Genomic DNA, 27,345 nt, shown 5'->3' on the forward strand with positions numbered 1-27,345 from the left:
GTTGATGCTCCTGATGGCCTGTGTAATTTGTATGCAGCCTGCATTCTACTATTCAACTCTACCACCACTGACAGCCACAGTCAAGTTGACAGTGACAGTGTTTCTTAAGACAAAAAATGGAAGATGCTGGAAACGTATACTGACTTACATTGATGGATTGATATAAAGAACCACTTGGTCCTCAGGGTGAGCCAATGTTTCAGAAGGTCGTAATTAAATCCTCCCCATGGTCTCTCACTCCTCTTACTTTCAACTCACAGTCCTCAGCCTCCAGTACAATCTCCACCTTGTTCCTCTTAGCGAACAGCTTGCTGATCTCCAGGAAGGTGGTGTTCTTGGTTTCAGGAATTACCACCCAGATGTAGATGAGCGTGACGAGACAGATGAAAGCGAAGATAATGAAGCTGTAAGCCCCCAGCCCTTTCTGCTCAGACACACACACGCACACACACATGCACGCGCGCACACACACAGTAACCATGAGGAACATAAAACTCCTCATTAACTAATTTAGGCTGACTTTGATGAGGTCCTGTGGGTGTATCCTGCTCAAGCCTCATAAATGGATTCTCAACGGAGACTAGAAAACCCTCAAACTACCAGCTGCTCAATTTCTTTTCAGTAATGTTACTGATTCAAAGGCTTAGCCAATTTTAAAAATACTAGCTATAGAGTTCACCTTCATTAAAAATAACATTTTTTGTCTGTGATTTGCAGCTGTTAGCCTGACCTCTAAGAAAGGGAAGACCAGGCCCACTGTGAAGTTGCAGAGCCAGTGCACGGACCCGGCCACCAGGAACGCTGCTGGCCTGGAGGACTGGCGGAATATCTCAGTGGTAATCACGGTCGGAATCGGACCTGTGGGAGCACACACCGGTAGCCTTTCATCATCATCATCTCCCCCAGTTTATCATCACACATTTTATCATTCTTTCTTTGAGGAAAAAGTGGACTGTATTTATGAGGCAGAAGCTTTTCCATTTTATGTCCACTTTCATGCAGGCTCATCCTGAAGTATCTCATAAAGTATTTGAGGTAAAACAATATGGATTTAGATGAAGTCAGTTGTGCACTTACTGGGGCCAATGGCATGTCCTATGACATAAATGATGACACATGCAATGCTGACATAGGGCATCCAGTGCAGACTCTCCTGTGGACAGTCCAGCAGAATTTTAGTTTCGGGTAAATCTGTCACTTTTATGGAGCCCCGGATCCCCCCCCAACCACCCCCCATCCCCCTCCTGCCCAGGGAGAGAATTGCCAGTGCAGCATGTTCTCTGTTCCAGAGTCCAGATCTGCTGGCTCTGTTTTAACTTGTGCTGGGCCCATTTACGATGCCCGTGATGCTCCGCTGTAATTATTACGGCTAAGATCCTGCGGGCACTTCAAAGCAGATTGAAAATCCTTTTATGCTGGGAGGCTGGCGGCAGCGTGTGTACCTGCAGACTGAGGGCAGCGGTGAGGAGGAGGCAGGCCGCACAGCAGATCCCAAAGCCAATGAGCAGTAGCAGCTTCCTGCCTGAGGCCTCCACCATGAACACCTGCACAGGAGTGTGCGCACACACACACACACACACACACACACACACAGACACACACACACACACACACAGACACACACACAGACACACACACAGACATAGCATCCTTACTTTAATCTATTCCAGACAGGCAGCAATCTGGCAATCACAGGGGCAGCTGAGGTGGGAGATAGACGCTTACAGCTACAAAGGTCATGAGGACATTCACAGACCCCGTTCCAACTGTCACATACTGAACGTCGTTCTCCTTCACTCCTGCCGAGCCAAAGATGCTGTCGGCGTAGTAATACACCTGGGAAACGGGATGGGGAATTCCGTCTCAGAAGAGTCGGGGGTTAAGTCAGCTATGGCTTTTTCACACGCTGGCAGTGGCCAGAGCAAGTGGCGGAAGGTTGTCGGTGCGACGTACGGCATTGACCCCCGACAGCTGCTGACCCATGTTCATGAAGATGATGGAGAGCAGCTGCCAGCGCAGGGAGGGGAAGGTGAAGAGCCTCAGCACGGACAGCTGGCCCTCGGCCCGCTCCGACTGCTCCTCCAGCCGCATCTCCAGCAGTTCCTCGTCCACCTCCTCCCAGCCTCGGAGACGCCGCAGTGCTAAAATGCAGAAGCTCACAGCCCAACCCACCCCGCCCACACACACACCCACACACACAGCACATGGGTCTCCAACGTGACTGCCACACATTTCTGGTTTGGAGAGCATGCTGAATGGATCTCAGTAATTCACTGTGTGAATTATGTCTAGAGAAGCACTCAGTTATTACCCCCCCCCCCCCCCAAACCCAACCATGTGTCTCATACTTATCTATTCTTTTATTTCAAATTGTAGCTCAAGGCATTTTTATTTTAAGATACATTCACTGTTTTTTTTCCAGAAAATGATAATAAGCCCGTTGCTTTCCAGAGGCCTGAACTGTAAGCATAAAAACAGTAAAAAAGCACAAATCCTTCTGTCTAAACACAGCTGGTGACTTTTAGGAGTTTCTTATTGCTGACACTTATTCTCCTCGTGATCATCAAGTAGTTTCATATCAAAATGCATGCAGAGGTAATGCAAAGTGCTAATTGTTTTCCTATAGTTCTGCTTTACCAAGGGGCAGTTGTGGAGCTACTCAAACACGTCTCACTTCGCGATTGCATGTGCTTCCAGTCAAACACTGGAACAAAAAGCCTGTACCTTTCCTGGCGTTGTTCTCATCGCCCTTCTGGATGAGCATGTAGCGAGGACTCTCTGGGAAGAAGGGCAGGAGAAGCAGCTCGATCACAGCAGGGCCACCCGTGAGCGCCAGCATGATGGGCCAGCCTGCCGGGAGGACAGCACGCCTCAGCAAGCCTCTCTCCAATATCGCCTTAACAGACTTCCTTTACTCGCAACCTCAGATGAGTGCTTCCCTACCCGCTTCACAGGGACCTCAGACAGGCCACAGTTTTCTCTGTCTCTGGCCCAATGTGTGCCAGGTGTTTAGTGTTCATAATTGCTTGGTTCAGGTGTACTGGGAACTGAAGTAGAGCAAAACTGTGGTGTCTGTGGGTCCCTGTGGGTTGTTTTGAGAAACACTGCAATAAAGCAGTAGGCCATACAGCACTACAACGATGGCCATGGGTTGTTTTGAGAAACACTGCAATAAAGCAGTAGGCCATACAGCACTACAACGATGGCCCATGTCCACATCAACGAAATTCAGGACTCCATCATGTACACAGAATCCTAATGTATGCTTAAGTAACCACACAAGAGGCATACTATCTAAAACCACATTTATCTGATGGCATGACAAGGCCTACTCTCTGCGTTTCCCAGAATGCTTCGGACACCAAACACTTGGGCGGTGAGGATGCCCACAGTGATGAAAAGCTGAGGGACGATTCCAATGGCTCCCCTCAGGTTCTTAGGGGCCAGTTCTCCCAAATACATTGGCACCACATTGGATGAAAGGCCTGGAAGAGTAGTAGCAAAAAAAGTACAATATTACAATCTATTCAATTAACTACAATTTCAGATCTTGACATGCGTGAGAGTAAAGATCTACCAACCAGCACAAATGCCAACTATGAAGCGAGCGACGATAATGATCTCGAATGAGCCCACCATCTCACTGACTCCCATCATTACAGCAGGGCCGATGGAGAAGATGTTGTTGAAGAGGAGTGTGCCTTTCCTATCAACAGTTACATGTCACACAAATACATGTCACTATCTATCAGACATAAGGGTAGAAAGAGTAAATCGGTAGACGACAATGCCCACTTTTGTCATAACTATTATTGTCTTATGAAGAGAAAATAAGCCCATTTTTATACATAGACATTTTATTCTAGGTCTATGTCTAGAGTTGTGAGCATATTCAAGGGAGCAGCCCCACTGATAATGTAGTTGAATTCCAAAGCCAGTTGAACCCCTGCTCTTCCACATGGAGATCCACGTACCTTCCTAGGTTGTTGACCAGCGGGGCCACCATGAGAGAGCCGAAGAAACCACCCAGAGGGTACATGGACACAGTCAGGGACCACAGCAGGGTCAGGCTGCTGTCCGTGAGCGAGGCGTTACGGCTCTCGTACACACGGGCGTAAAACCTCTGCATGTGCTGCAAGCCAATTTCACATGTGTTGTATTACACAGGACTACAAGTCAGCCACCATCTGAACACACAAAACGCAAGGTGATATGAACGATTGCTGAGAGCCGGTACCAGGGCAGGGGAGTTGACAACAGCCACGTTGTAGCCGTACTGGAAAGACGAGCCGAATGCGGAGACCAGGGTAGCCAGCGCCAACACCAGAGTTAGTTTCTGCAAGAAAGCTACTTGTTTACAAAAGCTACTAGTCAAACAAATGACACAACTCTGAAAAATCCTAAATCACTACACTTCAAATGGCTAAATGCATTTCCACACTGGCCGTGAATCCAAACAGTTTCTCAAACAGAAATAATGAGATTTTCTTTGACCCCATGGGAGTCAAATATTGAAAATTAAAGAGTTTTTGGTAAAGTAAGTGCCAACCAACCATGACTTACCCCCTCTCTTTCCCCCACAGAGATGTTTTTCCCCATGCTTTCAACTGTAAATAATCCCCAGTATGAACACCTGGCCAGACAGAGACGAGCTACAGTTTCCTGGGAATGCACTTTGGACATTGGAGTCAGTGCTTGGCACGTTATAACAGATTTGATAAACAGATCTATTAGAGGTACTTTGTGTGTGCTGTGATAAAGTTACAGACATGCACACCACAGGTGGGAATGGTGCATTTCATTATAAGTCAACCTGGGATGGGCAATAAAAGCAATATGAGCCTCATAATCACTCCAGTATCAGACTGTACAGGCAGGATTCCCTACAGTCTGCTATTGTTTGTGAATACATGAGGTGCAAGGTAGAGACTCCTATCAGATTAGGAGATAGCTGGCATGTTGGTTTGTGCTGCCACACTGGAAACTAGGGCCCACATCATTTCCCAGAGCACAGCAACTGTGGCAGAGTATTCCAGTTCAGTAATCCTCTGGGAATATCTCTAGTGAATAATTTAATCCAACAAGCCTTCTGGTTACTGGCACAAACATCTAAGCACTTGACTATCACTGGATGTTTTTTATTTGTTTTTGTTTTTTTTACAGAAATAAAATGACAGATATACTGATCAGGTAGAAGCAGTAAAAGAAGTGCTTATGGAAGTTATTTAGCATAATTACCAGCTGGTTATCGAATAACCAACACAATTCATAATGCAACTCATCTATTTTAATATTCCGTAGTGCTTTCTGAAGTCTACTGAACTGACGTTTAGAAAGGCGAACCGTGTTTGCCCAGGAAATATGCACCTCTGTTTGAGTTGGTGAGTTCTTCAAAGGCAGCATTAAAGTGAACCAAAAGGAACAAGAAAAAAAAAAAAGACGAGAGCGCACTTCAGCCTGTGTTAGCCCACTGACGTCTGGCGGTTGCCCTTGCGTACAGTGGGAGAACAGAGTGAGCGGTGGGTGTGCGGCATGAAGAGCCAGAGTGCTCCTGGAGGCTGGACTGTGGACTGCGATATTCTGCAGATGTGCATCTGAGAAAGGGTTTTGAATGGAGCCTGGAGCCAGTGCTGGGCACAAGGGAAAGTGCTCGCTAATGTGCGTCCTTCAGGCTCTGGTCCTCTACGGCGCGCATGCCTCAGCCCTGACTGAGGGGACAAGCTAGCAGAAAAACACTGCTCCTGGGTAAATTCATTACACCAGCTAGTATCGCAGGCCTATTCATTTTTGTTCGCTTTCACAATATAAAAGTCGGGATTGCCTTTTCGGGATTTGAGGCACTAAGTTGCTACATAAGACTTTCCACTAACCCCGCCGTGAAATTGTTGTGTCTTAGCCCTAAGAGCAAAGAGGGCTCAGATGACAGCTGAAGTGTATGAGCAGTGCAACCGCTCATTTCTCCAAGGAAAAAGGGAAACACAGAGGACTGTTTTGAATTCTCTGCTGGGACCTGCACACTCATTTCTTATATCAAATTAACAAGTATCTGGCAGCGGAGGCAGGTCACGCACAGGTCACTTCCTCTACCTTAGGGTAGGCACCGAGAGAAACCATTCATGTCGGGTCAGCTCGGCATCACGTGGTTTGTAGAGCACGCTGGGCTGAATGTGGAAGTTCCATGGCACTCTGGCTCCCCCTACAGGCTGCAGACTGCAGGTTGGCAGGGGACTGACAGAGATGTGTGGAGTGCCTGTATCGGCCCTCGTTTGACATGTGCTTCTTTTAGCAGGCACTGTGACGCAGTGTCTCCCATGCTTGCAGAGAGCCCCTGCAGTTGCTGCACTGGCAGGGGAGACTGGTAACTTAGTACCACAGCCTTCTTTTCTGATTCAAGCCTGCTACTAACTGTCCACAATATTATTTTTAAGCTTGTAACAAATACATGCTTAGTGTTATTTGTACCAGTTATATGCCATTGGAATATGTCATATTCCACCTTACTACTTATATAAAATATATCCATTCAACTATATATATATATATATATAGTGGGTTGATTCTTTTTCCTCATACTCAGGCCTTTTTTTTTGCTTTTCCTAGGATGTCTCTTCTGGACTAAGATTGATGATGTCATTTCTGGCATCTATTGGAGCCACTCCTTCAGTTTAGGGGGTTACAGTCCCAAGTGCCCCTGTCATGTTGGTGTTATCCTTCCATTCTCTCTCTCTATTATATATATATATATATATATATATATATATATATATATATATATAGTTAGCTTAACTACTAGTGTTTTTTACGTAACAAGCGAGAATGATAACAGTAGAGGTGAGGTTTCAGTAGTTGATCTAAAAAAAGCCCTTTAAATAGAACATATAATTTGAATAGGTGGATATAAAGTTAAGGGTATGAATGACTCCTACTGTAAGTTGCTAATCTGTTGTTTTAATGATTTTATAGACCCTGCTATACCAAGTTATTTAAGAACAGCTAGCACATTGTGAGTAAGCATTTAGAGTTTATGGTACAGCCTTCCTATGTAAAAAATAGTATTATCATGTGTAAACTAATTAAAGCTTACAGCTTTGAGTGGCTATGTGCTAACTAACAAACTAGCTAACAAATAAGAAAATCCAGATCTTACGTTCAACCTCATATCTTAGTTTGCTATGTTGGCAAACACCTTGAGTTTTTCACCTTTAAAAAGTTTCCTTTAAAACATATTTAACCCACCTCAAAACAAACGAACTAACTAAAAGCTCAATACAAAACAGCAACAACAACAACCACCACACGTCAGCAGAACGGTGACTTATAACGGTGACTTCCACACAGCTACAGCCCTGATCATCAATGCTTACCATCTTCTTACTGCAATAGATATATGACCTCCTGTCTTCATATAAAAGAATAAGAATAACCCTTGGAAGGTGTAATAGAATAATTAGTCAATGTCAGTAGCTGCAGAAAAGCCTTTAATTCTGTGTGTGGGAGGAAGGGTGTGCCCTTGACATATTACAAATGTGCATTTACTGTTAATACTGACTGGTACTTAGTACTTAGTACTGTTCAGTACTTACTGGTTATTACAACTTTACACAATAAAAGTATGTTAAACGCATAGAGAGGAAACAAATTAGCAACTTATTTAATATTATTATTTTTTAGCAATATTTTTGGTTCATATGTTTCCTTAATATTATCCAATTTAGTTTTCGTGAGGTTTTATATGTAAGATCCAGTTAGGAATTGGGCAAAAAACTAATTTACTTCATGTGCATAACATAGCTCATAGTGTTTCATTGATTGTGCTCCTCTAAGGTTACTGATGTTTAAATAATTATTTAAAATATTGATCTGTTATTATCTTGTATATTATTGATCTGTTATCTGTTCCAGAAAACAGCCTGGCAGTTACAACTGTTCCCAAATGCACCTTCACTTGCCCTTAGTTTCCTTTAAAACATATTTAATTGACTTGTCCTTGCTAAGTTTCCTTTAAAACATATTTAAGCAGTAATTTTCGCTATTTTGGAAACAATGCTCCTTTCGCTTTTCAGCCAGAGGTGTGCTATGGTAACAGCTCGGGGAACCATCACTATAGCATCGCGAGCACATATATTTCCCCTGTGGTTTGCTCCCAGCACAGTGCTGCGGAGTTAATGAATTAAGTGGGCAGACTGCCAAAACAGGAGGAAAAGACAGAACTCGGAAAGTGCGTCCACTCGATGAAGTCATTTCGGTGTGAGCAAGAGCTGCCAAGACTTGGGCTTCACGCTAGCCTCAGAGACATGGTGAAGGAGTTTGTGTAGAATTCTGAAGGACAACTGTTTATGGGCATTTCTTCTTCTTCTTTTTTTTTTTTTTACACTTTTACCGCACTATAGCTCCGTCAGCTTTGTCACTCAGACCGCTCCTCTGGTCTTTTGTTCTCAGTGTTAGCGCAACGTCTGGTGGTAAAAAGGTTTGGGAACGGTATTTATAGCATACGTGCATTAGCACAGGTTTGTTATACTAATTCAAATGTTATGGTCAAAGAGGGTAATATTGAGGATTACAGATTACCATCTGTGTTGACTGAGAGTCACAGGACATGTAAAGCAGCATGAAAACAGCAGTCTTTGAATTTAGGATTTCCTGTCGATAGGGCAAAACCTTAGAGAGCTGCAGCACTCAGGAGCGAATGTGCATCAGATTAAGCAAATTATATTTACAGACTGGCTGCCTAAAATGGTCACAGATAGTATTGATTACCATAAAAAACCCCTGAAGTTTACCAAGGGCAAGGATCCAGCTATTTAACATCTATTTTATGACTAACACATGAATAGTCCGTTCAAGGTCACAGCACTACAACTGGTAAACCTTGATTTTGCATAACATTAGAATGGAGCAATTTCTTACAGAATGTTCACAAACGAATTACCAAGTAACATGCTGTTCATTCTGAATTACAAACAGACCGATGAATGAAAATTTTCATTTTTTGTCTCTATAATTGTGAATAGATTATCCAAACAGGTTGCGGGTACGCCGCATTCTGTTGCCAGCGCTCGGCTCAGCCTGCCAGGAGCATGCGGTCGTTTCAGCAGTGCTGAGTGGACAGTAGGGGTCTCTGTGCGACCAGCACGCATAACTGCAGCGCTGCAGCGTACTGCAAGTGCGGCCTCTCGCCCTTTCCTCCCCCAGCAAACTCATTCCTCTTACTGATTGCACCTCATCAGCTTAAGCAGGAGGTCCTCAGCTCTTTATTTCTGTGGGTTGCGGGGACCAACGCAGCGGCGTGAAGAGGAGGGCGTCCCGCGCACGGCCGCCTCGCGCTCCTTTCGCGGAGCGGTTTACCGCGCGGGGCGCTCCTCTGCAGAGCAATAAAGTGCGAGGACAAGGAAACGAGGGTTAAGGTCGAGGCGACGGCTGGCGAGCGCAGAAAGCAGCCGTGCGAGTTTGGGTAGTCTGTGCCGAGCGGATAGTGCGCGGTTGTAGCAGTGCGGTCTGGGTGAAGAGCAGAGCCGCGACGTTGGGGAAGCTGGAGTATGGCTGCATAAGAGAAGGTGAATAGAGTTACATACAGGAAACGGTGTAGGGTTACACACAGGAAAGAGGACAATAAGCAAATAAAATCAAGAGCATTACAGGGAGAACGGTGCTAATTATGACTGAACAGCTTATATTTAACTAAATCAGTCAAGGCAGATTTTCAAAATCTTTTAAGACTGCCCATTTAAGAAAAAGCTGATAAGATTGTTACTTGATCGTTTGAAACACAATCCTTCTAAAAGTGAAGTTTGCCCAATCATATCAAGATAACTATTATGCTCACTTAATAAGCTGTCATTACTGAGCGGTCATAAGACTAGCTTGTCAACAGCTGCTGACTCACAGGGTAGTGACGCCGACAGCGTCGGTACAACCTCTTCTCTCTCGCTATGTCAGTCGGCGAGTTTCAACATTTCCGCCTTTCTTTCTGTCATGCCTTCCAGCTCAACTCGTGCGTTGTTGCCGTTTTCCCTTACTTGGGAAACTTAGAATTTAAAAGTGTTAACGCTATGCTTCTATACAGACTTCTTCCTGAATTGTTTGTGGTCTATTGTCTTAACATCTCTCACTGTCTTAGTGCATGTTGTCTGACTTTCCTAAAGCCGCCTTATGGGTTCCAAGACAGCTGGACTGGCTTGTCCAGTTATGACCGGTGTTCAGATGGGCCTAAGATTCACTAAAAACCACACCACCCCTCGGCTATCTTGTGAATTTAGAGCAGATTACCGTTGGACAAAATTCACTTGATAGCGTTCACAGGGAATTATGGATATAAGTGGTCTCACTATCATATTGGCACGACTTCCTCCGACGCATGGGCTAGCACCAGAGAACTAAAAGCAGTCACAATGTGTTCAAATGATTCCTCTAAAAATCTACACACAGTATCCCTTTTGGTCAGTGTAACTTTACTTTAACAAAACCGTGACATTCATAAAAGCATATTTGTTACAAATACATAACTGAATAAACAACTGCATAAATATAAAAATTCCCACATTCTTGACTCTGTAGTGTAAAAGTTATAACTTGAAACAGAATTGCATTTGGAAACTAAAGCTAACTGGGTCAATGCCATGGTGCAGCACTTTACCAGGCCCACATAAGGTACAGTACATTTGTAAGGTACAATACATTTTGCATATAAGAGAACAGTATAAAACATGGGAAAATCATATTTCTTACAGTTAAATACATACTGCACAGAGAATTTCAACAAAAAAATAAAAAAAAATAAAAATAAATAAATCAAAAAAAATATTGCCATTTCAAAAACAATGCAGTTCCTTTACAGCCTTTGCATATGGTAAAATATGCTTAGTCAGGGAAAATGACTGAGCTTTGTTGAATAGTGTTTACAGTACATTTGGTTCTTTGGTCACTAAATCAACACTCCATCCCTGAGCCAGACATTTCATTTGCACAGAAAATGAAGCAGCATATAAAAGCCATTGGAGTGGCTCTGTATAGCGGCACTGGGAAAGGCAGTGGTTCCTGCGGTGTCGCACTACACCGCTAATTTAAAGTGCACCTGCGCATGTGACTGCAGTGTTCTGTAATCCTCAAAGGCATTTGTGAACCAGAAGGTGGAGTCTGAGATACTAACACTCCTTACACGCATGCACACACAGGCACACACACATACGCGCGCAGGCACACACCCACCCACAAACACACATTCTCACCCATACACTAATTGCAAACTCTCTTGTATGTTCTCTTTGATTTCCCATGCTCTATGCAGAACCCCTCTTCCACTTCCCACTCTGCAGACCAGCTGCACCACACAGCTCACTTATGCACAGCATCCTGGCCTGAGGTGCTGAAGGTCCGACAGGCTTCAGTATTTACTCCTCTTCGTCCTCCCAGGTATGAACTTCAGCAGGCTGGTCTACATCCGAACGTGTACATGTGCCGCTCGTGGGCCGGGACGGCGGGTCCGAGCCACCTGGGGCGGCGTGCCGGTGGCAGCCGAGCAACGTGGCCAACCTGACACGCACCGCCCGCGTGCACAGTGTGAACATGATGCAGTTCGCAGCTCCCTGGAAGGTGTTCCCGACTCCCTGCGTGAGAACACGTCGTTTAGAGCAGCCGGCACGAAACGAAATGACACCAACACAGGGCAAGTCAAATCATCCAGCACAGAGCAGGGACACTCACGTGCAAGGTGACCAGCACTGGGTTTTGCCTGGCAGGTGAGTCGAACAGCAGGAGCAGGAAGCGTACAGTGCTCCACACACGCAGGACGATGAAGATAATGGGGATGAGGGTTAGCTTCCAGTCCGCCATAGCAGAGGGTGAGCTGGATGCTACCCGGCTAGCCAGGATGGGACGGTACTCCGAGAGGGCCGCATGCTGGATGAGAGAAGGAACAGGAGGAGGAAAAGAGGAAGGACAGAAGGAGGAGCAGCCTCCAGAGTCAAAGTTGCTGACCTTATTCTTGGACCTGTAATCCAAGGATGCATGGATTTATTACAGACTGAAATGAAGTAACTTCCGACTGCCACTGACCCCTGTCCAAGTTCAAATGAATAAGCGCACTGGTTAAGTGATAAGGATATAAACCTAATTTAGTACTGCGCAATTTTGTTTTCACATTAAATCATACAACATACTACACATCTGAGTGAATATAACAATAATCATGCAAACATTTTGTTAAAAAATAGAGCTATGGAATAACTTGTGCAAATCTTAAATTATTTACCCTAATACATGTGAGAATACTGTCACACAACAGCATGTTATATTCAGAAAATACTTTTAGTCTCACACTGATTTCCACACTGAAAGAAACAAGACCAAAGCCAAAGACAAACAAACAAAACCCCCACCCACTGACATCCTGAAGATCAGCACAGTGTCCTGACGCATTTGTACTGAATGTCTAACACAGGCCATGGACCTGGAAGCCTCACCGCTTTATGGATGTGCACCTTGATAAGGGCGTAAAGCACAGGCAGTGTGACGTAGGCGAGGAACTCCCATATCTTGCCTGTGAGCAGCATCCACAACACGTGATCCTTTTCCTGAATGCTCACCCAGCACCAGCCCACAGACACCTCGGAGGCGTCGTAGCCAATCTTCTGCAGAGACAGGGCTGCTACCGTGATAGCCAGGGGAACACCCCAGCTGAATACAAGATCACAAACAGCCCCAGTCTTAGAGGCTGACACCAACCACAGTGCATTTAAATAAGGCACAAGATGGCTCTGTTATGAAATAACATTTGCATTCGTTCTTGAAATCAAATGTTGCTGCAATTTTTTTTTTTTTATTTGAAAAAAATTAAATAGCAAACAGACCAGGGTAAATAAAAACACTAAGAGATCATATTAGAAGATAGGTTCAAGAAAGTGTCTTTCAGTAATTAAATGTATCGAATTTGCAAAAAATATAATTAGGCCTACTTCAAGCAACAAACAAAAATTTACAAACAAAACTATTTACCTGATAAGATGAAAATACAACACCAAGCTGTCAGCTAGTCTCTGGCTTGACTTCACGATGAATATATATAAATAAATAGCAATGGCCACAGTCCAAAAGAAGGAACTTGTATTAGCAAAAGTGGATATTGCTCCTTGCACGACGCAATCCCACGTATTTGAGTCAAACATCCTCCAAACACCATACAAGTATGAAGCCGCAGACAGCAAATCTGTGACAGACAAGAACACCAAAAGCTTTCTCGGCGTGGTCCTGAGATCCTTCCATGTTGCATAAGTGCATATGATCAGAAGAGAGCCCAGAAACGAGACCGCACACGACATCAGAATCACAACCTGCTCGTAAACAAACACTTCGGTCTGGTTCCCGTTGGCCATGCTTCCGAAAGAAATGTTTCTAAATCGGCCTGAGACTTAGTTAAGATACGCCTGCCAACACTTTTACTCCTAAACCATCAAAGGTTTTCATTTGAATCCACTGTTTTCTGCAACGTAAATTTTCTCGAAAATATCACGCGACTCAATTGAACAAAGTTTCTTCGCTTCTCAAAACAGGGGGCGTGGCCTCTTCTTGCGTTCTTCTGGCCCTTTAGCTCCTCCCACTTGTCTTTATGACAGCGTCTAACCCGGTGTGTACACAAAATCAAAGATTATTTTAGACTATCGCAGGAAATTCGGGTTAAGAATAAATTATTAATTAGCTCACTCCTTTTTTTCACGTCGGAGACAATTTTCAGTCCCATATAATATGTAATATTTAGATTACACCGAATCTAAAATGTAATTAAGCAGTAGATTCCAAAAGATTTCTGTGGGTTGGGGCCGTGAACCTGTGGTTATTCACAGAAACCATAAGATGGCGCAATGTGAACTATTAGGGAAAAATCGACCACATCAATTAGTAGCCTAGTAGTCTAAATAAAAACGCTTGAATACATATAGGTGCCCCTAATATATTTGTTTGCTAACATTAGTAAAATGGTGACACCTCCCCTCTGAAACTGTACTAGACATTTTAAAAACTATTTTGTGTTGTTTAAATAAAATACAGCAATCAACATAAAAATCACAACGCCAAAAGCCAGGTCCGTTTTCTCGATATCCTAGGCTATTGTGTACAATAAGAACCTTATGCCATTTTAGTTGTTTTAGACGGTCTGAATCCACATTCTCCGTATCCTGTATAGAAAACAAAACAGGAATTTATTGGTTTCCGTTGAGTTTGCAGTTTTGTTGATGCATTGGAGGGGAAAACTCCCCCTCCTCATTTAGTTACCTACAGTGCAATGCAGTGCCTCAGCTCACAAAGAACTGCAGTGTTCCATCTTGCTGTGCTCTGCAGCAAATGCATCATCTCATCTCAGAGAAAGAGCGAGAGAGAGAGAGAGTATGAGAAAGAGTGAGAGAGAGAGAGAGAGAGAGAGAGAGAGAGAGAGAGAGAGGACATAACAAAAATCAATGCTTATCCTTGTTCTTCCCTTAATTGCAGTCTGTTCATTTCTGCTTAACATCTGTTAAATCTACTTGACTTCTTCTTGTCTTGCTCATTTGCTGAAGCTGTGTGAATTGTTTTTATTACACCAGTCAATGTTACAGTCATGCCAGAGATGCCTGGATGTTCAGTGCAACGTCTCTGCATTGGATGTACTACTACATCCTGATAGGTGCATCACATTCTGTGCTTTCATGTACTGTTTACACATTTTTATGTCGAATTTTGTCCATCACAGAAAGATGTCAAACGTCTACTAATAATTGCTGTATGGTTTCATCATGCTGGGTTTTGTTTTAGGTCTTCCACTGCGAGTACATTTTGACATGGCATGTTGTAACTTGACATGAAGTGACTATTCTGACAGCACACAGCTACCCTACAATACAAGTCAGTTCAGCAGAATTAAATGGATTTCAGAAAAAGTATTTTCATATATGAATACATAATATATAGTACATTTTATATATTATATTATATTATATTTTATATTCTTAGGTACATAATACATATAATTTATTTATACATTTGATAAATATAGAGTTGTTACAATCAGGTCTTTTAGTTTAATATATTACATGAATTTCAAGAATAAGTAAATAAAATATTAGGAAATAAATATAATAAATATACGCTATTTAGGCTATAAATCAAGATAGTGAGCCAGTGATGTCTCAGTCGCCAAAAAGATATACATGTGTTTGTTTTTTTCGGTCATCATCACCCATCAACTCACAAGCTGAAATCAAACTAAAAACATCATTTAAATTAAATAGGGGTTCTAGTTGGATAAGAAACTAGGCTTCTATGGAATAGATGTGAAATTTCGGACAGGGAGCTACCCTGCCGATGGTTGTGTCATGTATATTTCAGTCACACTCAGCCTAACAATTTTTGACTAAGTCCAGTAACAGCAGGTGTTGTATATGCTAATGTGGCAGTATAAACTTCAGCACAAAATAGTTCTGTGTCCTACTTTCCATTTGATTAAGCTTGGAAATGACTCTTTTTATTTAGGTTATAAAACCTCTGAATTCCTCTGTCTATTCTTTTGACTTTTACGGTTCTTCTCTCTAATTAAATTAATCTGCACGCTAAATGCAAATGTGAATATGACTTTTTTTGGCATTAATGCAATGTAATTAATGTAGCCTTTTATCACATTTTCTGTGTTCCTTTTGAAATGGTCTCACCTTTGGCAAAGGTCTTCTTAAACAAATGAAATGATTAAAGGTCTAAATGTGGGAGCAATTCAGTCAACTTTGACACTGATTTGAATTTGTGCTTCCTTGTTTTAAGCACAGACACAACAGCAGCATAAAATGATTTCACCATCAAAAGCCCCTCTGACTCACTGGCAAGTGACTCCACTCACACTCACCTAACCTGCTGTTCTAAAGAAAATCCAAGTACGAGCACAGAACAAGATTGGCGGAAATTCCCCTTTATTTCACACACCAGTGACAGCAAACAATATGTGTGATACAAAAAAAGTCCATTTAAAAGTTTTGGGTTTTTAAAAAATTTTTATTTGTAAAGAACAAATATAAAAATAGAGCCCACATTTTTAAAACCAAATTTTACATGAGAAGCCAGCGGAACGGAACTGAGTAAAGGAACACAGTGAGTGCAGTCCCAGTACAGCCTGGGAAACAACCACGTTACACTAGGAGGCCACTGGGCACAGAGACGCTGTCACTGTCAAATCTGCTGTAATGATTATTTTTTTAATAAAAATAAAAAATAAAAAGAATTTAAAAAAATCAGCTGTTTACTTCCAGAGTCGACTGTGGCCCTCGGTGGCTTGTGGTCAAGGAGCAGAATTAGTCACCGTCTCTCAAAAAGCCCATGAATTGCCAAATACAGGGGGGGGAAAGGAGAGAGCAGCACTAAAGCGTACAACATGTGTGCACACCTTGTTTAACCTTATAGCAACACACTAGCAAGCCACGTTAACTAAAGGGAACAGCCAAAGCAAGCAATATCATAGAATGTTACAGTACAGAAAAAACATACAGGGGAAAGAAGAAAACAAACAAACAAACAAACAAACAAACAAAGGAAATGAGAAATAAATGAGACGTGGACACTAAGAAAACCTTTATTAAAAAAAATCGGCTGATAAGCAGTTGGTGACAAGGCCGACACACAGGGAGGTGAGCAGAGCCGAGCGCTCCCAGCACTGACGCGGAGGCCCCGGGCCAAACGGGAACGGGTCCGAGCTCCTGTCTCTGTTTGTCGGCCCACGCCAGTGACCTGTGGGCTGGCGGGGCCGGGTCTCACATGGTGACGAGGTTCTGCGGCAGTATACTTGCTGATTGCTTCGTTCTCACTCCTCACAACAACCAGCTAAGACACTGCCAAAGAACCACTCACAGACCAGCCTCTCCTCCTCTGTCCTCTGCAGCCAGCGTCTGCTCACCCGCTCCTCTCTCCGTGGCTCCGTCTGCGCCGTGTTCTTCTTCTGAAATAAGCGGTTCCTTTCAACGTCCACCGGTTTTCAGTGTTAGCTGCTGACATGAGTGTTTCTGGATTTCCCAGTAAGATTCATCATTCCTCACTCCGCTTTCAGTTTCTTGATGATTACATTAAGAATTCTCCCTGTGCAAAGAAGAAAACACGTCATACCAACCATTCCTGTGACCTCCATGCACTTGGTTTGGTGATGGAAACATCATCCAAAACAGAGTAACAAGGGTACACACAATGATTAACAAACATTTATTACTAATGCTCTAAATAAGAAATAAGGCATGAGGCTGTGTGTGTGTGTGTGTGTGTGTGTGTGTGTGTGTGTGTGTGTGTGTGTGTGTATATATGGGTGGTGTCCTCACTGCTCACTTACTTAATTCACATAACATTAAATTACTGAGGGCAAAATGCTATATTAATGATTATACTTAGACACTGTAATTCTCAAATGCCTTGCAATTTATTAAAAACACACTGTTGAACCATTGAGGTGACACCCAAAGAACTCACTTCTGGAACATCAGAGACAGCATTTTCACATCTCACATTTAATTAAAAAAAAGTGATTTGAGAGAGCGTACATATAGCCTTCTGCAATAGTGCTGTAGCAAAGGCCAATTTTGTGATAATGATTAACAAAATATATTGTGCAGACCTAAAGCCAAAACGTAGGTGGTCCTAAATAATATCGGCTACAGACAAACACACAAAAACCCAAGAAGAGACAGAGGGACAGGTAGAAACAGATCTGGAGAAAGAGACAGCCACGCCTCAAGGAAGGTGAGAAAACACCTCATACCACATACCTCTCTAAGCTATACACTACAATTGACTCCTCGACCACAAACAACTCTGTGACTCACTTGTTCACAAATAATGACTCCATATTCAAGAGGTTAAGCCTATATTTGCCTTTAAGAAGCTACAAGAGCAAGTGAGTGCTGTGCGCCGTTCTGGGTGTGCATGTCCATCTGTGGAGGTGCGTGTGAGAGAGGTAGCTTGTACGAGTGTGCCTTGGAAGCACGAGAGGAAGAAACCCCCTAGGCCCAGACTGCGATTTGCTCCGTACCCACGAGGAGGGTGGGCAAGCATTATCGGCCAGTATTCCCCACAGCAGTTATTTTTAGGAAGCCTGCCTCCTTCCTCGTGGCCCTGCCAGAGAGACAGACCTCGCAACCGAAAGAGGCAGCCCTGCGCCACTCAGGATGGAGTGGGAGAGTGTGTGAGTGGGAGAGAGAAAAAGGACGAGAGAGAGAGAGAGAGAGAGAGAGAGCACCCAGGCATTGCCAGGGACAATATGGCCAAGCATTATCATAATGTGCAATTCATTGTGACTTAGCCCTTGCAGTCAACAGTCACAAGCCTTTAAATTCCATTGTGTGACAGTGAATGACGGTATACCACAAGCCCAGCTTATGATCTAAATGTTACATGGCCGCGTTAATGTTTGAATGAGCTGTTTAAATATGTGCTCCTGAGTGCCCTGACACTGTTGAACAATTTGATTAGAAGCATCGGCTCCCTCTATTTCTAAGGTCTTAGCACGACCATTTGGATAGCAAACATAGCGTTAAGAGGGCTAAATCTTGTGCGAGTTTCACGTCTCACGCGCTGGACAGTCTGGCACCAGGCGAGTTTGTTTATCGTGGCTGCTGACACAACATTCCTGTAGGCTGGTGCATTATCTGTACCTGAATGTACACACACACACACACACACACACACACACACCTGTAATTAGGAGGCTATTTCAGTTACAGGCCTGGCCTGCTTGCTGTCGCATCCAGGAATCAGTGGAGCCAGTGGCCGGGAGCAGCTGAAATTAGGTGAGGCGTCTTGGCCCTGGGCTGGCCTGAGCAGCCCACTGCAGATTTAGTTTCCTTCCCAGCCCCAGCAATGTTTAATCCACTGAGCTAAATACAGATACAAGCATAAAAGGGATGATAAAACGCTACATGAGGATTTAATCTCCTGATTGTTTAACGGTGGACTAAGAACAGAGCGAACAATCATTAGTACTCGTTCCTCTTGTGGCGGCGACGTGCTCCACTTAAGATCAGATGCGCGGCTAGTCGTCGACAATATCTGGCAGGTCTGCTTGGTTTCCAGATTTCACACAGACTGCACATGCAGGTGAATGCTGGCGGCGACATCACCGTCACCTCTGTGCACACACTAAGGGCAGAGAGGCGTTTTGACTACAAAAGCATGTATGAGGACAAGCTGCATGCCAAATTCCAGCTACCGCAGAGCCTGCAAAGTCATTACCAATTAATGTTTTCCCTAGCTTGAGTACAGTTGCTGGGGTGAAACAGTAGTAAACAGCATATTGATACACTAAAACATATACCTAGAAACACACAAATATCATATTCATAAAACACTTTTTCCCTACCAGATGACGCATTAGTGAAATGAAGTGCTGGCTGTAAACAGGATCTGTCACTATTTGTTTTAAGTCAAGTTCCTCAAAGGATAGGAAAAGAAGAGTCACAATTCCATAGAGTGTTTGGACTAATTATAGTAACTCACCAAGACATGCAAAACATACACACGCACTCACATGCACTCACACTCACACCTCCTGATCCTGTTTCTGCTGCACTTGCTATAGTTGTTGTGTTTATATATATATATATATGTATATATATACATATATATATATATATATACATATATATATATATATATATATATATATATATATATATATATATATATATATATATACATATACATATATGTATATATATATATATATATATATATATATGTATATATATATACATATATGTATATATATATATATATATATATATATACATATATATATACATATATGTATATATATATATATATATATATGTATATATATATATATGTATATATATATATATATATATATATATATATATGTATATATATAGATATATATATATATGTATATGTATATATATATATATATATATATATATATAGATATAGATATATATATATATATGTATATGTATATATATATATATATAGATATATATATATATATGTATATGTATAGATATATATATATATATGTATATGTATAGATATATATATATATATATATATATATATATATATATATATATATATATATATATATATATATATATATATATATATATATAGTGTGTGTGTGTGTGTGTGTGTGTGTCTTGTAAGGAGGCTGACTTGTTGAGGCCACATGACGATAGGAATTCCTTGCTACTTTGGACCTGATGTAATCCCTTATGCAGACTTTCAGGAAGTAGGCGAAGAGCATGCGGCTGCCAGCTGGCACCCGCCACCCTGCCACCAGCGTGCCCAGCCACATCCCCTCCCCCCCACCCCCACCCCCTCAACCACTCTCACACCCTCACACTCACCTGTGACATACAGGTGCCAGAATCAGGCGCACACAGATTGATCTCGGTCTCACAATAACACATAGATGATGTCGCTGGTACATAGTCCACATTTCCCTTGAACTCGTTCACCTCGAGCAGCGCGAATGTGACACTGTGAGGGCGCGCTATTGACCGCACCTACAGATCCCATGTCTGACATCTGAAAATAAAACTCAGGAGGAAAAAAAAACAAAAAAAACAACCCAAAACTGCTACATCCAGAAGCCTTTTGCTTTCTTATTCATTTCATGACGCCACAACATCACTGGCGCCTTCATTACATCCCATTTCCTAAAAAAACCAAACTTGAACACCAGACTCTTCCGCCAGCCCCCTCCCTACCAGTCACGTGTGGGATGAACGAAGCAGAGCAGAGCACTTCCAAAGAATGCACCAGTAACTGTTCTGAGTGGAATATGTGAAAGAAGCAGGTACACAAAACCCAGGCAGACGGGGAGATGAGCGACGCTCGCCAAGGACCTCCGCCGTAGCAGCTGTGAGGACTGTTCTCCCTCTCGATACTATCACTGCGTCCATTGTAAAACTGTGTACAACAGACATTACCCAGACTTAATCATCTTAAAGGGAAAGTACTATAGCCCACCACCTGACAAAAGTTCAGCATTAATCTTTAATGTTAAACTTTCTTGCACTCTTTGCTGTGTTTAACTTTCACAATTAATGAACAAAGAAATTGCTTAAAACTGTACTGTAAAAAAAAAAAGGCTCGCCCCTGGTTATGGCCTAAAGGCTGATAAAGCAGTTTTGGAGGAAACATTTGGAAAAAGACTTGGAAAATGAACCTTTTAAGTTTTCTTTGCTGCGTAAAAGGTTTAACTTAAAATTTACAATAGGGTATGAATTAAAATGTAACATAAATAAGTAAATATGCAAGTATGCAAGTAAATAGATCATCCTAAGTGACCAAGTAAACAGGCCACGGTTTCTCAAAAGCACAGAGTCACGGGGATCACTATTAAACAGTAAAGCTAGTACATCACTTCAGCATACTGGACTGATTCATTTACATTAAATTGATTTTAATGTTACAGGTTTTCAGGAACCTGGGCACAGATGTCACAGCTAGAAAAAAATAAACCCTGGCTGAAAAAAAACCAAAAAAAACCAAACAGTTCCAGAAAATACAAGCTGCAAGGCGGACACTCTTAGAGCCTGAATGACTGACGGGGGACGAACTTGCTACAGTCGCCCCGCAAAAAAGAGAAGGCTGCAAGGAGCTATCTGGGGAGACAAAGTGCAAACATTGCATTCCTGAACAATATCAGCTTACTCAGGAGACTGGTGATCAATGCAAGCTCTATTTGTAGAACTGGAGAGCATTAATAATTTAAAACACCCCACCTTTCAGACAGAGGAACGCACTACTATCAGCATGCAGCCACCCGGGCAACAGCGGCAAAATGCGCTTGGCTCGGGGTGCGTAGGACTGCTAGAAGCATGTAAACTTGATAAAAGTAGTTCCTTATATGTGGTAAGGCACCATACCTGACGTTAAAGTGGTCTTAGGTGTCTCTCCGTTTCAGCGAACAGATAGAAACGTGGCTGTAGGTTCTAGGAACAGGCTGAAGTGTGGTTACACGGGGGATTTTCCAGTGAATGGGACGTCCACCGACTGTTGACTGAAAAACACAAACAGCGTTCTGTGAGTACAATAAGAATGACTACCCGTTATCTTTTTTTTCCGCTCTTTTTATTTAAATTTATTTTTATTTTTATTTTTATTTTTTTAAACCGATGACAAAGAGGTCTGTGGATTCTTCCAGTAAATCAGATTGATTTCCTGTGTTCCACAAGTCATCACTATCTGTTCAGGGAACAGAGCACGGGTAGCAAAGGTGACAGTGGGTGTAGAATCACATGCCTTTGTGGCAAGTACGAGCATAAGTTCAGGTGCTGTATGGGGAAAGTACTTTCTAACACTGTTCTTAAAACATGCAGAACAACACCCGGTAGTATGATCAACTACATCAAGTTGTTTGAACTAAAGGTCCCATTGGAATATGCAAGTCAACACAAAGTGTTCTTTTAATAAACATAAAAATCTGTTTGTTGAATTAACACCTAAATTAACATCTACAGAGCTCATTTCAATCCAGAGGGAGGCCAACAAATGCAGTAAGAATGATTTCCAACACTGGGAATTTTATGGTGTGTGTTATGAACGTAGAAAGAGACACGGAGAGAGGTTTAGATAGAATATCAAAGGTAATTGCACCTGTGAAGCACACATAGATTGCTCACCTCATCTGGGGTCAGGAACACCGTCACTCCCAGTCCACAAACAAAAGATAACGGGATACCTGCAGTGTCCAATATTCCTAGAAACAACAAAAAAAAAGGTTTGTGTATCACAGTTCTCTCCTCACAGGGTCAGTGCTGAGTGAAAATTCACACAGCTGCCGGTGTTGACCACACGCCAGAGCTCCTTTCGGACAAGCCAGTACAAGTCAAGGCATGTTCCTGCTCAGTAGAGCGCCCTCTGTCTCAGCAAGGAGGAGGAGCGAGAGATAGAGAGAGAGAGAGAGAGAGAGAGAGAGAGAGAGAGAGAGACAGAGAGAGAGAGAGAGAGAGAGAGAGAGAGAGAAAATATATGAACATAGCGGAGGAGGTCACAGCATCAGAGGGACAGGACAAATGAGGCGTTTCTATTCTCTACCATTCTATATCAGCTCACAATGACAAATGCTCTAAAGTAAGTGAACCACTCGAACATTCAAAATGGATATGAGATAGCTGTGTGTATCATCTGCTCACTTTAATACGAAAAAGCTATTTTGTATTATAAATAACTGCCTACATATAGTTCAAAGCTGTTTACAACAGCATTTATATTTCTAACACTAAAATAATTTTTTAATTGTGTAATGTATATTGCTGATATAATGTTGCAATTTGTATTACCCTTTAATATTACATTTGGATTGTCTACATTTAAATACACCCAGTCTATACAGAATTGCATCATACTGGACCTGCATCATTAATTGTCAATGTATTGAGTTATAAAATCTTGAAAAGCTTGTCTCACCAAATAGCTGATATTGCCCCTCCTGGTGGTGAGGTTTGTAAAGAAAGGAATTCAGCCTGAGTACGGGCACCTTCAGAACTCTGCAACTGCAGTTTTTACATCACTACTAGCAACACTTAGCTGCGAATCAAGACATTTCTAAAAGAATTATTCAGCATCATATTTCTGTGAAAAATGTTCTGCTTATAAGAATAGAGTGCCTGAAAAAAACAAAAAAAACAAAACACGGACTAAAAAGCCATCTTCGTGTTCTCTTGTGTGCATCTTCTTTGAAATTCATCACATCTGTCAAATAGTTTCCTTTAAAGGTTTCTATTATGGACACTAGTTGTTTCTGTAGTTTTATCTTAGTTAGGCATAAAACGTCAAAGTTCTGTAGAAGATGGGCACTGTAGATGAGATAGAATGTGACTGTCATCACAGCGTCCCGCAGAAAGTTTATCACTAGGCAGTTACAGTGCAGCAGCACAGGCCCCTCTCTCTCTCTCTCTCTCTCTCTCTCTCTCTCTCTCTCTCTACTGTACATTGCTGAGCTGAGACCGCACTTCACTGCATCCAAGTACTCTCATACTGATGACCTTATCAATAAATGGAGCAAAGTCACAAAAGCAAGCATTTCCATTTCCAGCGCCGCACACCGTCCTGCGCCGTGACATTTCTCCCTGCCGGCCTGTGATTTCGCCTCTTTCTGCCAAAGTTCCCAACTCGGTGAAAATCACACATTTCAGTATCTATCCCGCCACATTCCCCTAAGTCACTTCCTAAATGGGGAAGATGGACTTACAGTCATCGTCGGGCTCAAGGTTGCTCGGCAACCACAGAGGAGGTTGGCTGTGGTGGACGGCTCGCAGCGCGTCGGCTGCTCATCGCGCCCCCCTCGCTACTGCGTGCGGCAGAAACCCATTTCTCTCGGGTCACCAGAACGCCATCCTACAGCCAAGCTGAGAGGCTCCGCTGCTCTGCCCAGGGAACGGAGATACCTCAAAACTGCCACCATGCTTCAAATCTGCCGCCGCATCCAGTGATAAATGACGTGCCTCGTCTCGCACGCCTCCTCTCACGCAGCCGGGTTCAGCGCAAGGATGGTGCAAGGGGGGAAAAAAAAAAGTAAACGCCTCGCGCCGACATTCCATCCTCAAAGCACAGTGTGACATGAGCGAGTTGTATACATGCCGGCTGTTCTTTTATCAATGAGGTAAGAAGTCAGTCAGGGACAGGCGAGGAATCCTTACTCCAGCAAGTTCAAAGCTTGCTGCATTGATTACATCATCGGAAGTAGAGCACTAGTACGGGACAATGCACCACTGGGGGAGGGAGGGCGAGTTGGTGGGGGGGGGGGGTGTAATCAGGCTAATCTTACTACTCTCCCTCTCCGGTGTCCAGTGCACAGACGGAGGGCACATGCAGGCTCAGGGCTGCCGAGCTCAGCATCAGAGAAGTCCCCCCCCCCCCTTCACTCAGGCACACACTCATTCCCTCCCCAATAGTGCACGTGACGGTACTGCTGCCTGAGCCGCTGCCTGAGCCATGCTAACCCAGCACTGCAGGAACTGTGCTGCAGGACTCTGCAGGAGAGTCTAACAGCCTCTCTCGCCCTCTCTCCCTGTCTCAGCATCTGTAACTGCTGAGATGGAGATAAGGGAAAGTGTTTTTTGTCGTTGAAAAAAAAAAGAAGAAGAATAATCCAGTGTGAACAGTGCAAACATGCTCACAAGGCATTATACTGGCCATTACTCTCTAGAGAGAGAGAGAGAGAGAGAGAGAGAGAGAAAGAGAGAGAGAGAGAGAGAGAGAGAGAAAGAGCGGTAATGGGACAGAGAGGAAGGGGTGCAGAGAAGCATCAGGTGAGTGCGGCAGTTTGATTTTTGGCTGTGTGGCAGCAGAGTCCCTCTCCACCACCAACATAAAGGAGCTGTGGGGAAAACTGCAGCTTCTGCTAACGATGTCGGACTGGCAATCTGACAGTGATGCATTGCTCCTCACAGCATTCGTCCTGTATAACTATCTAAATCCTGCTCTATAGTCCGTGAGGCTCTGGATGTTAAAGAACGACTGCAACTCAACATCACTGTGCTGCTTTTTCACTGAGTGCATGCACACTTCTAGAGGGCGTTTGGAATACGGTCACACTACTAACAAAGACCTTGAACATAATGAACTCCATGAAAGAATTTTAGGCCCTTGTATTCACGGAGTCATGTCATCTTTTACCTTATGTTACATTAGGTTACATTACATGCATCTTACAGTAGGCTAATTTTGCTGTAGGCTAATGTTCAGTGTAATGGTTGAAGTTGAGACTCAGCTTTAATGTAGAGGGGAAATCTGGAGCCCTAACCCAAGTCCTGCAGCAGAGAAAGAGTTATGGGTCTAGAGATAACCCGCCATTCGAACCCCCTCCCCCACGCCTGCCCATCTCTCTCTCGCTCTCTCTCTGCACACACTTCTTGGACAGGTGATGGCAGGACTGTGGGCTACAGGATTGAGGCATCTAATAAAAACGAACTGAGTCAATCACCCTAATGTCACAATGGACATTTTTCCATTTATGGTGCTGCACACAGTCACTCCCCCCCAAACACACACACACACACACACACACACACACACACACACACACACACACACACACACAAAGATGGAGCTCTTGTGCACCTGGTCGGTTTAAACTCAATGTCAAAATCTTCTGTCTAAGCTGTATCGGAGGGTTTTGTTAATGTGACACTGCTAGCTGACAGGACTCAGTTCCGCAGTGTGAACGTTCTGTCCCGGCTAGGCCGCCCTTGATACTTGTCTCCGCTTTCACTTCTGCTGCAAACCCATTAACTCTTTCCATCCCGGGGCGCTCGCTCGGGCGCGCACACGCGCGCGCGCGCACACACACACGCACACGGAAACAGAAACTACTGCTTCACTATACCAGAACAAGAGAGCCGTGACTAGCACTGCGCTGAATAAGACAGGCCACTATCATTTATTTATGCCATCAGACACGGAGCCTGCCTCAGCACCGGTTCTAATTTCCTCTCTTACATCCGGCCTCTCCTCTGCTCCGAGTGCTCCCCGGCTGCTTAGCCAGCTTTGCCTCCGCTATTTAAAAACCGTGCCATGTGTTCGGACACAGCCGCCGACTGGTGCAAAGCCTTCGACAACCGCGCGGGAGGCTGCCTGCAGAAGCGCACTGATCCTCTCAGGCTGATGCAGCAGGGATAGTCCAAGAGCCGTCCCGAGCCTGGCCCAGGTGGGAGAATTACTGTTCGCGCGGAGGTAAATGCTACACAAACGCTTCAATACATGCCTGAAGCAAAATACTCACGTGCAAGAGCTAAGCCTTAAGAGAAAAAAAAGAAGTTGTTTGAGCACCCCTCAGAGAGAGAGAGAGAGAGAGAGAGAGAGCGAGAGAGAGAGATAGAATAAAGTTCCGTATACTCACTTGTCCTCTTTTTCTCTTCCCGGGATGCGGAGCTTCTGGCGTACCTTCACTGACCAGTAAAGTTGACTGCAGCGTCGCCTCCTGAACGGAATGACATTGTTCGCTCGCGTTCTCTCTCTCCCTCTCTCCCTCTCTCTCTCTCTCTCTCTCTCTCATATCTCACCCCATCCCTCTCCCCTCCCCCTCCCTTTCACCGTGCGCGCTCCCTAGCGCTCCAAACTGCACAGCTCAGCAGTGTTTCCCTACTGCCGCAGCAGCTCCTGCATGAGCGAGTGTGGCCGTGACTTTTAAAGGGGAACGCAACCTCAAGGGTCGGCCCGCGACCCCCCCCCCCTCCCCCGAGGAGGATCACCCCCACTCTCACACCCCTCGCTTGCATCAGCTGGACTAGACGTTGCTGAAGTAGAGAGAGATGAAGGGGTCGTCCAATCCCCCCCCCCCCACACACACACCTTTAGTGTTCTAAATAAAGGGGTGACCCTTTTTGA

The 27,345-nt window shown here is 43.6% G+C and overlaps 2 protein-coding genes and 1 long non-coding RNA gene across 3 annotated transcripts; all 3 read right to left on the minus strand.

Moving 5' to 3' along the window:
- Positions 1-199: 199 nt before the first annotated feature.
- LOC113586218 (solute carrier family 2, facilitated glucose transporter member 5) lies at positions 200-4,599 on the minus strand. The gene is made up of 12 exons (XM_027024207.2): positions 4,564-4,599; positions 4,238-4,336; positions 3,975-4,132; positions 3,582-3,706; positions 3,333-3,485; positions 2,725-2,850; positions 1,954-2,141; positions 1,726-1,836; positions 1,443-1,544; positions 1,078-1,153; positions 731-858; positions 200-424 (listed from the first exon to the last, which is right to left on the minus strand). The coding sequence occupies exons 1-12, from the start codon at positions 4,597-4,599 to the stop codon at positions 200-202; spliced, it is 1,527 nt and encodes a 508-aa protein (XP_026880008.2).
- A 5,828-nt stretch (positions 4,600-10,427) lies between these two features.
- gpr157 (G protein-coupled receptor 157) lies at positions 10,428-13,548 on the minus strand. The gene is made up of 4 exons (XM_027024231.2): positions 12,991-13,548; positions 12,459-12,672; positions 11,701-11,895; positions 10,428-11,603 (listed from the first exon to the last, which is right to left on the minus strand). Exons 1-4 carry the CDS (start codon positions 13,365-13,367, stop codon positions 11,388-11,390), a joined length of 1,002 nt encoding a protein of 333 aa, XP_026880032.2. The 5' UTR covers positions 13,368-13,548; the 3' UTR covers positions 10,428-11,387.
- A 2,399-nt stretch (positions 13,549-15,947) lies between these two features.
- Positions 15,948-26,937, minus strand: LOC113586232. The gene is made up of 4 exons (XR_003411588.2): positions 26,858-26,937; positions 22,638-22,714; positions 21,882-22,015; positions 15,948-17,082 (listed from the first exon to the last, which is right to left on the minus strand). It is a non-coding gene; the product is annotated as an uncharacterized LOC113586232 (long non-coding RNA).
- Positions 26,938-27,345: the final 408 nt, after the last annotated feature.

This window comes from Electrophorus electricus, chromosome 24 (genome assembly GCF_013358815.1).
Source record: "Electrophorus electricus isolate fEleEle1 chromosome 24, fEleEle1.pri, whole genome shotgun sequence".
Taxonomy (NCBI): domain Eukaryota; kingdom Metazoa; phylum Chordata; class Actinopteri; order Gymnotiformes; family Gymnotidae; genus Electrophorus; species Electrophorus electricus.

Bases quoted from the DNA above. Each gene is read 5' to 3' on its own strand.
- LOC113586218 (XM_027024207.2), bottom strand. From the start codon at position 4,599: ATGGGGAAAAACATCTCTGTGGGGGAAAGAGAGGGG. The intron at 4,133-4,237 runs GTACCGGCTCTC...ATTGGCTTGCAG, and splicing joins TTGTCAACTCCCCTGCCCTG to CACATGCAGAGGTTTTACGC. The intron at 3,486-3,581 runs GTTGGTAGATCT...CTACTCTTCCAG, and splicing joins CATAGTTGGCATTTGTGCTG to GCCTTTCATCCAATGTGGTG.
- gpr157 (XM_027024231.2), bottom strand. From the start codon at position 13,367: ATGGCCAACGGGAACCAGACCGAAGTGTTTGTTTACGAGCAGGTTGTG. The intron at 12,673-12,990 runs GTAAATAGTTTT...TCTTGTATTCAG, and splicing joins TTGTATTTTCATCTTATCAG to CTGGGGTGTTCCCCTGGCTA. The intron at 11,896-12,458 runs GTGAGGCTTCCA...TCTCTCATCCAG, and splicing joins AGGTGCACATCCATAAAGCG to CATGCGGCCCTCTCGGAGTA.